This window comes from Mobula birostris, chromosome 24 (genome assembly GCF_030028105.1).
Source record: "Mobula birostris isolate sMobBir1 chromosome 24, sMobBir1.hap1, whole genome shotgun sequence".
Taxonomy (NCBI): Eukaryota; Metazoa; Chordata; class Chondrichthyes; order Myliobatiformes; family Myliobatidae; genus Mobula; species Mobula birostris.
Genome location: NC_092393.1, coordinates 41,709,164 through 41,723,172, shown reverse-complemented (window position 1 = coordinate 41,723,172; position 14,009 = coordinate 41,709,164). Strand labels below are relative to the sequence as shown.

At 41.6% G+C, this 14,009-nt stretch overlaps 1 protein-coding gene across 1 annotated transcript in view; it reads right to left on the bottom strand.

The window, feature by feature from the left end:
- Nucleotides 1–13,800, bottom strand: part of fscn2b (fascin actin-bundling protein 2b, retinal) — a 37,238-nt gene extending 23,438 nt beyond the window's left edge. The window contains exon 1 of the mRNA XM_072242082.1: nt 12,978–13,800. Coding sequence (XP_072098183.1) covers nt 12,978–13,800 — 823 coding nt within the window. The remainder of the gene's footprint in view (nt 1–12,977) is intronic.
- Between the last annotated feature and the right edge of the window lie 209 nt (nt 13,801–14,009).

Below are 14,009 nucleotides of genomic sequence, written 5' to 3'. Positions count from 1 at the left end.
TGTGCAACACAATGGATAAACATCGGTTCAAGTGAACTTCAGACAGCTTTGGGCGCATAACCACTACAAGTGTGTTTTGACCTTAGAGAGGTGGTGTAAACTATCTTTGTACTTTGAGTTCAACACTTATAAAATTACAAAGGGACTCAGCAAGATGGTCATTTGCCTTGCTCAGCGAACTGAGGATTAGAGGGTATAGCCGTCTCCACCACTGAGCACTCTCACAGGAAAGCAGCATCCACAGTCGAGGACCCCCACCACACAGGCCATGCTCTCCTCTCATGGCTGCAATCATAAAAAAGGTACAGGAGCCTTAGGACTCTCATCACCAAGAGCAGGAACAGTTATTGCCCCTTAACCATCAGGCCCTTGAACCAAAGGGGATAATTTCACTTGCCCTATCACTGAAGTGTGTGGCCAAGTAGTTAAGGCATTGGACTAGCAACCAGAAGGTCGTGAGTTCGAGCCCCAGCCGAGGGAATGTGTTGTGTCCTTGAGCAAGGCACTTAATCACACGTTGCTCTGCGACGACACTGGTGCCAAGCTGTATGGGTTCTAATGCCCTTCCCTTGGACAACATTGGTGTCGTGGAGAGGGGAGTCTTGCAACATGGGCAACTGCTGGTCTTCCATACAACCTTGCCCAGGCCTGCACCCTGGAGAGTGAAGACTTTCCAGGCACAGATCCATGGTCTCGCAAGACTAACAGATACCTTTACTTTATCACTGAAGTGTTCTCATAACCTATGGACTCACTTTCAAGGACTCTTCATCTCATGTTCTCAATAATTATTGCTTATTTATTTACTTTTTCCTTTTGTATTTGCAGTTTGTCGTCTCTTGCACACTGGTTATTTGTCCTAGTGGGCAAGGTCTTTCACTGATCCTATTATGTTTCTTGGATTTACTGTGTATGCCCACAAGAAAACAAATCTCAGGATTGTACATGGCAACATATATGTACTTTGAACTTCGTGTAATCTGATTAGTCCCTTTTAGGCTTGGCATTAGACCAGATGAAGAGAGACTATAAAATAGGGCTGTACAGTTACCAGGATTTATTCACACAATGTTTGGGCGTGTACTCAAGAGTTTCAAAGGATGTGAGATAATCTTATTGAAACATTGATTGTTCTGAGGAGAATTGACAGGATAGGTGCTGAGAGGAAGGTTTCCCTTAAGAACCCCCCCCCCCCCATAGATCTGCCTGATCTGCATTCCCTCAGCAGGTTGCGCATGCTCTCTTAAGGAGTCCAGAACTAGGGACCATGGTTTCAGAATAAGGTGGAAATGAGGAGGAATTTCTTCTGTTGTGGAGTTTGGAATTCTCTACCTTTGAGGGCTTTGAAGATCAAATTGTCCAATATATTCAAGGTTGAGACAGAATTTTTGATAACAGTGGAGTCAAAGGTTATCTGGAATAGACAGAAAAGTGAAGATCAATTATGTGATCAGCCATGATTTATTGAAAAGTGAAACTGGCTTTAGAGCTCTTCTGGCCAATTCTTATTCCTATTCCTTATGTTCTTATTGTCATAGAAAAATGTTCAGGTAATACAGAATTTTCCACTTCAAATGGGGGCATGCAAGTTAGATTATCAAAATGTTTAAGTAATAGGGTCAAGGATCCTAGCAGATAAAGAAAGTTGGCATAAATGTCAGCCATGGTCTAGTTGCTGACTCCCTGTTTGGAAACATGAATACTTGTCATCAAATAGTTAATTTGATAAATTATTCAGTGTAAGGTGACCCCGTGTGTGTCTAGTAAAAGGGTGTGTGCTCACAGACCCGTTCATCCCTGTTCTATAACACTGTCAGAGTGACTGTTTCATGGTTACAGAAATGTGTTCTGTCATGTTAGCAGTAAAACTGATTTGTTTATGTTGTGCTCACTGTCTTACTGAAACATTCACAGTGTTTGAAAGAAAATCCTGCCCTGCGTTTTTGGCACGTCAAGGATCAACTTTATTCACCAGATATATTTACATATATTAGTAATTTGCTGTGGTGTGTTGGCACGCGCCACACATCAATGTCATTAGACAAGACATTAGTGCGAGGAAAGTTATTGTGACTCATAATGGGCTCAAAAAGTATTTTTTGCAGAAGCTCATATGATCACTAAGATTTTGCACGTCAAGCATTGGTGGCAGTAGGATTATGCACAGCAAAGAAACTGCCCTGTGTACCTCTTCTATGCCGACTGTGATGTCTTCCTACACTACTCCCATTTGCCTGTGTCAGGTTCATATCCCTCTACTCACTTTCTGTACAAATACCTGTCTAAACACTTTTTAAGTATTGTCATTGTCTCTGCCTCCACTACTGCTCTGGTGCTTTGTTCCAATTATTCATCACACTCTGGGTAAGAAAATTACCTTCAAATATCCTTTATTTCTTTTCCTGTTCCCTCTAATTCAAGATTCACAATCCTATCTACTGTTTTTACATTATAATTTTATAACACTCTACAACGAGAATAGAGCCAGCCTTTCCAGCCTCTGCTTGTAACTGCAGCCATCCATTCTATGCAACAGCTTGGTAAATATGCTTTGCACTTTATCTACTGCTACCACATCCTTCCTGCAGTGTGGTGAGCAGAACTGTACACAACACTTGAGTGTGGTCAACTAATGTTTTGCACATCTGCAACTCATTTCCCAATTCTTCTACTCAAAGCCTTGGCATAGGAAGGTAAGCACACTAAGTGCCCTTTAAACACCCTATCCACCTGTGTTGCCACTTCCAGGGCACTTTGGGCTTGAACTTCAAGGTCACTTTATAGATTCATGCCTCTCAGTCCCTACCACTTACTCTATAGGTCCTATCAGAATTTGACCTCCCATAGGTGTCTGGATTACTTTCCATCTGTCACACAACCTTCCAGCTATCCTAGGTCCTGCTACTGCCCAAGACAACTTTCATCCCTAAATACGATTCCACCAGTTTCCATATCATAGAAACATAGAAAATAGGTGCAGGAGTAGGCCATTCGGCCCTTCGAGCCTACACCACCATTCAGTATGATCATGGCTGATCATCCAACTCAGAACCCTGTACCTGCTTTTTCTCCATACCCCCTGATCCCTTTAGTCACAAGGGCCATATCTAACTCCTTCTTAAATATAGACAATGAACTGGCCTCAACTGTTTCCTGTGGCAGAGAATTTCACAGATTCACCACTCTCTGTGTGAAGAAGTTTTTCCTCATTTCGGACCTAAAAGGCTTCCCCTTTATCCTTAAACTGTGACCCCACGTTCTGGACTTCCCCAACATCGGGAACAATCTTCCTGCATCTAGCCTGTCCAATCCCTTTAGAATTTTATACGTTTCAATAAGATCCCCCCTCAATCATCTACAATTTACTAATTGGACCTCCTGCATTCTCATCCAATTCATGCTTAATGATCTTCAAAAATAAAGCTGATAGATAACCAATAAGTTTACTCTATCTATGGAAAACAGAGTTATCCCTGGTCTGTGGCAAAGACTGGTTGCTGGAGCTCTCCAAGCATCACACAGTAGCACAAGGGTGTATTATTGTCTGTATTAAACACTGAGCATTTCTCTGCATTCAGTCTAAGAAACAACCATTAGCCAAGGGCAATATGACAAACTATAGAGTGTTCCATGGGCAGGATGGTTCATCAAGGCTTTGTGGCAATTTTGAAAACAAGTGAAAAGGCTCCTCTTTTACAGGTACGTAAAAAACAATTCTGGTCCTAGTGAAGGTTCTCACCACAAAATGTCAACACTTTATCCTTTCCATGGATCCTGCCTGACCTGCTGAATTGTTCCAGCATCTTGTAAGTAATTACTCTGGATTTCCAGAATCAGCGAAATCTCATGTTAAAGAATAGTATTTACTCTTTTTTTAATACTTCTATTCATACAGCAGCTAAACATTGTAAAATGGTCCAAGGCACTTCACTGGAGCAGCTTCAAACTAAATCCATCCCCAAGTCTAAAAATGGCATTGGGGTAGCTGAACAAAAGTTTGGTCAGAGAGGTGAATTTAAGGAGCATCTTGAAGGAAAGGCAGGCAAAAAAAAAATTAGGCAAGGAATTCCAGATTTATGGCAAGTCTGCTAAAGATATAGCTCTAAGCAGAGCAGCTGTTTGCTCTGGGAATATTCAAGAAACCAGAATTGAAGGAGCAGAGATTTCCAAGGGCTAGAAGAGATTACGGAGACAGAAAATGAGATGACATCAGATATTTTAAAAAATACCTGAGAGAATATTAGATCTCTCTGGTGTTTTCAAAATCTCCGATGTCATCATGACCCAACGTGGACCCAGCCAAGGTCCAGCACAGAAGCTACAAGGGAATCAGATTGGTGAGAGTTAGGAATTTTTCAGCAAGCTTTTAGATTACCTTAAGTCTGTGGAGAGCGGAATAAGGATAGCCAGTCAGGAATAGTCATGGCTAGAGGTAGCTAAAGGCAGTTGCAATGTTTTCTGCAGGTGGCTTGCATGAGACAGTTAACAATCAGGTTGAAGGTGGAATTATGCAGCTGTAGTGATAGCACAAAATGTGAATCATGTGCTTCTCTTTTGTGAAAGCGCAACATTTGCGGGGCAATTGAACTCGATGCCGGGACAATCTTCCTGAATGTGTTGCTCCCGGATCTTCTGTTTCTGCTGCATTCTCCCCAAGCTGTACTTCAGGGACAGGGACAATCACTCGCTCAGGGGAAGCAAATAGCTTGTCACGCAGTGGTCTTCACACGTGACCTACCTCCTACCACAGAGCTCGATGGGGACAGGAAAAGCCAGTTTACCCTGGTGCCCAGCATTGCTGTGGAAGGGAGCAACCACATTTGACTAAGGTGCTTTGCCGTATGCAACCCTTTACGTAGGAAAAAGGAATTTAAGACAGAAATATAACCGTGCAACGTGATACAAAGCAATCTTCAACCCTCACTGCACAGGGCAGTCCCAGTGAGTAGCTCAGGTGGGCATCAGGCAGGAAAACCCCTGCCCACCTACTCAGCATGGGAGTACAGGAATTTAAATAGAAAAGTAATCCAAAGAGAATCCTATTAAAGAGACGTGAAGAACTGCAAAGGATTGAGTATATTAGTGGAAGGTCGTCACAGATCATTAAAAGGAAGCCAAGGGTGAAATTTGCTGAGGAGTACATACACCAATGCAGATATAAATGCACGTGATTGACACAAAGAAAATGTTGCTGATGAATTGGAGGAGATTTGTTGCTGTGCTTACAACTATTTTATCAATTTGAAGGCTTTCACCTTATTTAGGGAATAGGGGGTTGGGGTAGTGAGGGAGCAATGACTTAGAAGGCAGCCCATTCCTGTTTGTAGATGATCCTGCTTTTGTAACCACTAGAGCATGGGGAGCCTAATTAGAATATTTACATCATGATCATCTAATACTACTAGGAACTAAAGAGAAATGTGTTAAATACTACAGCCAAGCCCATCCTCAAGCTCAGCTTTTCCACCTGCTTGCCAGATCTTGGGAGATAGGGAATGTTTTAAAATGCCTTGGATAAATAAATGAGCCTAAATCTGAATAAATTCAGATACTAATTAAAATTTAAAGGGTTCCTACCAACAGTTATATCAAAAAATCGTGAAGCCCTCCGCTGGTCAGGATCGATTATGTACTATGTGACGAGCAAGCCAGGGCAGTACGATATGGGGGGGCTAGCTGTTGCCCATGTCAGAGACTCCACCACCCCCCTGCACAGCTGATGAACCCAAAGAAACCAAAAGGATCAAAAAGTGCTAAATGAAAAAAACTGAGCAACTTAAAAGCGGAATGTAGAAAATTTAAGTACAAAACTTCTCTTGAAAACATCAGAATGCCGGAGGTGGTTCATGAGAATGTTCCCGGGAATGAAAGTGTTAATGTGTGAGTAGCATTTGATAGCTCTGGGCCTGTTGTTGCTGGTTTAGAAGGGTGGGAATTCTCATTGAATGTTGAATGGCCTGGATAGAGTAGATGTGGAGAGAATGTTTCCTATACTAGGGGAGTCTAGGACCAGAAGGCACAGCCTCAGAATACAAGGGCACCCCATCACAACAGAGATGAGGAGGAATTTCTTTAGCCAAAGGGCGGTGAATCTGTGGAATTCACTGCTGCAGATGCTTGGGGATGCCTGGGCATTGTTAAAGCAGAGCTCGTTAGGTTCTTGACTAATAAGGGCATCAAAGGTTACAGGGAGAATGCAGGAGAATGGGGTTGAGAGATAATGAATCAGTCATGATGGAATGCTGGAGCAGACTTGAGAGGCTGAATGGCCTAATTCTGTTCCTATGTCCTATGGTTTTATGGTTATTTTAAAAGTGTATCTGTCAAAGGGAGGTGGAGCCAATTATATGCAAACACAAGAAAATCTGCAGATACGAGGAATTCTGCAGATGCTGGAAATTGAAGCAACACCCACAAAATGCTGGAGGAACTCAGCAGATCAGCCAGCATCTACCTGAAAGAGTAAACAGTCGACGTTTCGGGCCGAGACCCTTCATCAGGACTGGAAAGGGAGGGGAGAAGTCAGACTCAGGTGGTGAAGGGATGGGAGGAGTGAAACCGGGAGAGGGGAAGCGGGTGAAGCGAACAGCTGGGAAGTTGATTGGCAAAAGAGGTAAAGGGCTGGAGAAGGGGGAATCTGATACGAGAGAACAGCAGACCATGGAAGAAAAGGAAAAGGAGAGGAGCACCAGAGGGAGGCGATGGGTAGGTAAGAAGAGGTGGTGTGAGTGGGAAACAAGAATGGGAAATGGTGAAGGGGGTGGGGGGGGGGGAAAATAAAAGGAAGTTCAAGAAATCGATGTTCGTTCCATCAGGTTGGAGGCTACCCAGAGTACAAGGTGTTGCTTCTCCAACCCAAGTGTAGCCTCATCCTGGCAACAGAGGCCATGGGCTGACATGTCAAAATGGGAATGGGAAGTAGAATTGAAATGGTTGGCCTCTGGAAAATCCTGCTTTTTGTGACTCTTCTGACCTCAACAAGTAAAGTAATGGATATGTCTACCAAGGACAAGAGACCCATACAGGACAGCTCCAGAAACCAATCACACTGCTGTCTTTTCCCCTTGAGTGACAAGGAACTTGACATTTTTCTTTGCTATCACACAAAATGTGGGAAATTGGCCAAATGCATTTAAACAAGGAAAATAATTGAGCTTAGATAAACGATAAGTATGTTTATTGAAATATTGCAATTTCTGAGGAGGCTCGAAAAAAAGATCTAGGAGACATACAATGAAGATGAAGAGATGACTACAACAGAAATAAGGAGGAATTTTATTCCTTCTAGAGTGTCATGAATCTTTGGAATTCTCTATCACAAAGAAATATAGAGGCTGAGTCTTTAATATATTCATAGCTGACAATTTCTTTTAACTATATGAGAGTTGAAGGTTATTCAGGAAGGCAGGAAAGAATAAAATCAAGCTCAAACTAGCCATTACCTTATTGAATGGTGGAACGGGTCTACTTTTGTCCCTATTTATTCGGTTACTACATTCTTTACATAAATGAGCCTTGAAGGTTGCAGTAGCCCAGTACAAACAATCAATCAGATCTATTGCATCGTCCAAGAATGCTGAAGTCTGTCAAGTTTGATGATCCTTTTGAAATCCATCTGGCTATATCTAGCTATTGTCTCTTTAGCATGGTTAACTGCAATCTCATCCTTCATTGAGTACTCCGAAATTTTCCCTCCCACGAGTCCCAATATAGCACTCCATCTCAAAGAAATCAGAAGATTTGGTGAATGAGGGTAGAAGGCATAGGGTTAGCTATGTGGACTGCTCGTGTTCTTAAAGCCCTTCTTTCTCCCTCCAAAAGTCTGCATTAGCTCTAAATTCAGTCCTAAAATTTCTAGTGCAAAGGTGTGCACTAAGACGGAATAATTTCAATCACCAGCACCAACCACCAAAATGGGTGGCTATATTATCAGGTAATGCAGTTGAAGGTTAGCACATGGCTCTGGTAGATAACCTTCCATCACCTGTGATCAATAGTCACTTCCTTCCAACATAAAGGCTTCTCCAAAATTTCAGGTGATCAAAGCTAATCCCAATCTTGTAGACACTTGAAAACTATCTGATTCTGGTACCGAAGGAACATCTGAATGGTGGGACTAAGGCACATTGACAGATAGTGTTATACCTTCTTGGCTTGTGCCTATGTTGTCAGACATGTCTGGCAATCAACTTGGCAACTGAGCAGAGCTTCCCTCTTAGCACAGTTGGACGGGAGGCAATTGTAGCATCACGCCCAATTTTGTTGGAGATCAGTGCATCAATTAGGGTGCCAAAGAAAAACTAATTCAATCAAAATGGTTGTTGGATGATAAATTAGCTGGTTTGAATTATTTCTTTATGAGTCAGACAGAGGATTAAACCACAAGATATTACAACAAAGAACAATTTGTAATGATATGTTATTTTATCATTATATGTATCCCACAACATTGAAAATAATCAGACAAAAATTGATGCCAAGTTAATAAAGCAAATACGGTGACCATAGCAGGTAATGTGTGGCTAAAGGTTTGGTCAAGGAGATGGGTTGGTGCACTGTTGTGATTATTATTTTGAGGAAACTGGGGTTAAATGAGGCAAACCTCAGATGGGTCATGCCAAACCGTTGTTTCCGTTTAAGTATATGATTCTACTTCACTATGTTCCTGGTGGGTTGTTAATGATATATCATAACAAAATGAACTCAAAGGTCTCAAATAAAATTGACTTTGGAAGGTTAGTAGAAAATGGTGTTCTCTAGGATGCTTAGTCGTATCAGCCAGGAATGAATTTTGAGCAATAAACCCCTCATTAGAAATATTTTTTATTAATGTTAAAGTAGAAGATTCCTGTGATTTTGCATTTTTACCAAAAAGCTGGACATTGCATCCTGGATTATTCATGTAACTGCTGCTGTTTACAGGATTGATCTGAAATCTGCTCTTCTTCTCATGAAGCAACCTTGGAAGTATCCAAAACCGATAGTGAAAAGCAACAAGATAATTTAGAGATCCCTTTACAATTGAAGAAATATTTTACACAGTACTTTTGTCCCAGAATTAGAATCAGTTTTAATATCACTGGCATACGTCATAAAATCTGTAAATAAGTAGTGCTAAAGGAGAGCAAAAAGAAAGTGTGGTTTCATTGTCCATTCAGAAATCTGATAGCAGACAGGAAGAAGCTGTTCCTAAATCATGGAGTGTGTGTTTTCAGACTCCTGTAGCAATGAAAAGAGGGCATGTCCTGGGTCATGGGGGTACGTAATGATCGATGCCACCTTTTCAAGGCATCGGCTTTTGAAGGATTCCTCAATACTGGAGAGGTTAGTGTTCCTGGTGGAGTTGGCTCAGTTTGCAAATTTCTTAGCTTTTTCCGGTCCTGTGCAATGGCCGCATTGTGTTAGATGGTGATGCAGCAAACCTGAATGCTCTCCACGGTACATCTGTAGAAATGTTTTCAAGTTTTTGGTGACATACCAAGTTTCCTCATACTCCTAATTAAATACAGTCACTGCATTGCTTTCTTTGTAATTGCATCAATATGTTGGGGTAAGCGGGGCCAGGATAGTTTATCTCTTCAGAGATTTTGATACCCACCCAGGAACTTGAAACCACTTACCCTTTCCACTGCTGGACTGGTGTGTGTTCCTTCAACTTTCCCTTCCTGAAGTCCACAATCAATTCCTTGGTCTTTCTGATGTTGAGTGCAAGGTTGTTATTGCAACACCACTCAACCAGCTGAAGTATCTCTCTCAAACCTGTACTCCTCCTCATCACCATCTGAAATTCTGCCAACAATAGCCGTGTCATCAGCAAATTTATAGATGGTGTTTGAGCTGGGCCTATCCACGAAGTCAAGGGTACAGAGAGAGTACAGCAAGTGGATAAGCAGCGTCCTTGAGTTGCTCCAGTGTTTAACTGGCAACAAGGGGATGTTATTTCCAATATGCACCGACTGTGCTCTGTCGATGAGGAAGTCAAGGATCCAGTTGCAGAGGGAGGTACAGAGGCCCAGGTTTGGAACTTGTTGATTAGTGCTGAGGGTATGATGATGTTGAACTCTGGGCTCTAATCAATAAACAGCCTGACATAGGTATTGCTATTATCCAGGAGGTCAAAGGCCAAGTGGAAAGCCAGTGAGATTGCATCTGCTGTAGACCTACTATGGGGATAGGCAAATTTACAGTGGGTCAGGTCCTTGTTTAGGCAGGAGATGATTCTGCCCACAACCAACCTCTCAAAGCACTTCATCACAGTAGATGTGAGTACCATTGGTCAATAGCCATTGAGGAATTGGTAGGATTGCCGCCTTTTTGAAGCAAGTCAAAATCTCCAACTGCAGCAGTGAGAAACTGAAGATGTTCTTGAACAAATGCACCTGCCAGTTGGTTGGCACATGTTTTCACTGCCGTGATAGGAACAGCATCCGGGCCTGATGCTTAGTCATAACTAATGATTGAGTATATCTAGGTAAAATGTCTCGAGTCATTTCTAGGAATTGCTTTTGGATTATAAATTAAATTTAATTTTTAATCGTAAACTATTTCATACCAAAACTGGTGAGACGTCCTTCTGATATTAGGGTTGAGGACAACTGTTGGGTCAAATTCTGCATGTGATAGTATTATGACTCTTTGGCTGGTACCAATTATCTGAAAAAAAATCCTGCTCTCCTCAAAGGCAAAGTGGAGCTCAAGTTCTTACTATGCAGTTACTCATAACCATATGATTGTGAAGCAAAAAACAAGTGGAACAGGGAAGAGAAGGGAAAACTTTCGAGCAATACAATAAATATATTATGAAGACAGCATTTTTGAGTTGAACCCTTGCTTGAAATATTGAGTGATGGAAATCGGTGGAAGATGGGGCAGGCACAGAAGTGTGGTGGGATTGCAATGCCAAGAATGTGCGTGGGCAACTGGAGATGAGTCTGACATCTAGCAAAGATCGGTTCTAGAGGTATCTAGTCTACTTTATTTGATGTGGAGCATTCATTTGTTCCAAACAAAGGCATCAGCATATAGGTCACACTGAAAATGGATTCATGGACTGTTCAGAAATCAGATGGTGGAGGTGAAGAAGCCGTTGCTGAAATGTTGAGTGTGTGTGTTCAGGCTCCTGTGTTTCCTCCCTAAAGAGAAGCAATGAGAAGAGAACATATCCCAGGTGGTGAGTGCCTTTACTAATGGATGCCATCATTACCTTTTGAGGCATTAGCTTCTGAAGATTTCAGATGATCTCTACCAAATTTTCTTGATCAAAATTTTGGCTCTATCCAGAGATCATCTCCACATAGATCAAGCCTCTCTGGAAGCTCAACCTAAATGCCCATCTTTGAACACAAGTATTAGGGGAACAAATGGTAACTAGTTCTGGGAGGAACCCTTGTTCACTCTATTGGAGAATTGTCCATTGACCACCCATTAGCAAAGCTTCCTGCAAAGTTTTCCCAAATTCCAAACTCCAAACTTGAGAGACCACAAGACACAAGAGCAGAATTCAGCCATTCATCCCATCGAGACTTAAACCTCTTACAATAGAGGATAAAAAGGCATGCTAATTTTTTAAAAGAATTTCAACCAAGGGTTAGGTTTTACTTGGGTATTTATTTCCTACTTCATTAGATTACCTAATCATTCAATATTTGAAATACCATAGCAATATACTATACTTTATTGTCGCCAAACAATTGATACTAGAGCGTACAATCATCACAGTGATATTTGATTCTGTGCTTCGCGCTCCCTGGAGTACAAATCAATAGTAAATATTAAAAATTTAAATTATAAATCATAAATAGAAAATAGGAAAGTGGAAGTAAGGTAGTGAAAAAAAAACCGAGAGGCAGGTCCAGATATTTGGAGGTCACGGCCCAGATCCGTACCCTCCAAATACTGTACATTTTAAATGAATAAATCAGAATTTATGAATCCAATAGAAACTAGGCAATCCAATGATTTCTGTTGTTGAAATCCTAGATCAGGGCAGGACCTCCCCAACTCTTAGTGAAATATTCTATTCATCAAAATCTATTACAAGATATTAACTACATTCAGGGTGTTATGGGAAAGAGATCAAAGTTCAAAGTATGTATATGTCACTATTCTACCTTGAGATTCATTTTAATGCAGACATTCACAGGAGAATAAAGAAATGCAATAGAATTTATGAAAAACTACATAAATAAAGACTGAGAAACAACCAATGTGCAAAAGACAGATTGTGCAAATACTGCAATAAAAAAGTAAATAAATAACACTGAGAATAGGAGTTGTAGAGTCCTTTAAAGTGAATCTAAAGGTTGTGTAGTCAGTGTAGAGTTGTAGTGAATTAAGCTATCCATTCTGACCGTAGAATAAAAGCTGTTCCTGAACCACACGGTGTGGGAGCCAAGGGGTCCCCTACCTCTTGCCCAATGGTAGTAGCAAGAAAACAGCATGGCCTGGGCAGTGAGTGTCTTTGATAATGGATGCTGCTTTCTTGTGGCAGTGCTCCTTGTAAATGTGCTCACTGATGGCAAGGGCTTTATGGACTGGCCTGAATGTGGCAGTGTATCTCACAGGCAAAATTTACAAAGAGGCTTTAATAACTAGTAGTATAAATCAGGTTGTTAATAGGCCTGCAGCTTCATTTTAAACTGCAAACTTTAGGGGAAATTATGTCATTTTTCTATAAATTAATATTCAAGTCAAGATCTTGCCATTATATTCCATCTGTCTGCTTTGTAAAATAACAATACAGCAAAGAATACTTTAAATGAAAATAATGAAGAGATGATTGGGTCTACTTGAAATGCAATCAAAAATATTTTCTTACCTCAGAAGCAGGTTTTTGTTTTTTTCATCCCTGCACACTATAGTGGTTCAGTGAGTAAAGGTATCAATGAATTCATAATAAGAGTAATATGCTCTTCATGACGCGGAATTGTATTTCAAATGTATCTGTTTTAAATTAGTAAACCAGCGAAAGACCTCACCTTGTCTGATCGACACCAGCCGGTCATTAGAAGCTCGTAAAACCACTTGAGGATGACTCTGCTCCAAGTCGAAGAGGTCGTCCTTCCCGGGCTTGGAGTTTCTTCCGGATCTCAGAGTACCATAAGGCCCCAGTGCACTCAGATATTTCCCCTCGTGGTCCTTGAAGGCGATTTTGCCCGCTTTAAATTCCAAAGTGTAGTTAGTGCCCGAATCGCGCTTTGTAATCAACTTTCCATCGTTCCGGAGAAATCTGTTGTCGCTGGTCTGAATACTATACTTCTTCTCTTGATAGACCAAGGTGATAAGAGCGTCCACGCCCCAAGGAATGTTGCTGTCGGCGGATAGCTCGTCTTCCTGCACCGAGAGATGGGCGTATCTTTTCCGACTGACACTTAAAAGGTTGGCTTGAGGGTGACTGGCCAAGTGAATGGACCAAAGTTCAGACTCGGTAATGGTCTGGGCAAAACACGAGAGACGGTCTTCAGTTCCGCCAAAATACCGCTTGTGGGGCTCGGACTGCAGAGACCATCTGCCATCGGCGTGTGCAATCACGGTGAACCTACAATCCACACCGGGCTGTTCGGCCTCACACGACACATCGCCGTCCTTATTAGCCAACAAGTAGCGCCCAAGGTGACTCTTGAAAAATACCACAGAGTTGTTCCCGTCGTCTTGTTCCAACATCCAGATTTGCTTCTTCTTCAGGCTGACACCAGATGCATTGACTTTGAATCCAAACGCTTCTGCGGTCAGGTACTTATTATCACTATTGATCAATCCAAATTGGATTTTTAATGCTTGGTGGGTTCCGTTCGTGGGCATTTCGTTTCCTTCAGATGGGGAACTATAAAATTCTCTTCCACTGGAAGCTCAGAAACACAAACAATACAGGCACTTTTTAGTCGATCTGTTCCTTACAGACCAAATAGCCAAAATATCCAAATCCTATAGAAGTATTCAGTGACGTCAGATTAAATGCCCAGTCATCTAACCTATCCTCTACAAAGCCTTTAATAGCAATTAACCAAAAA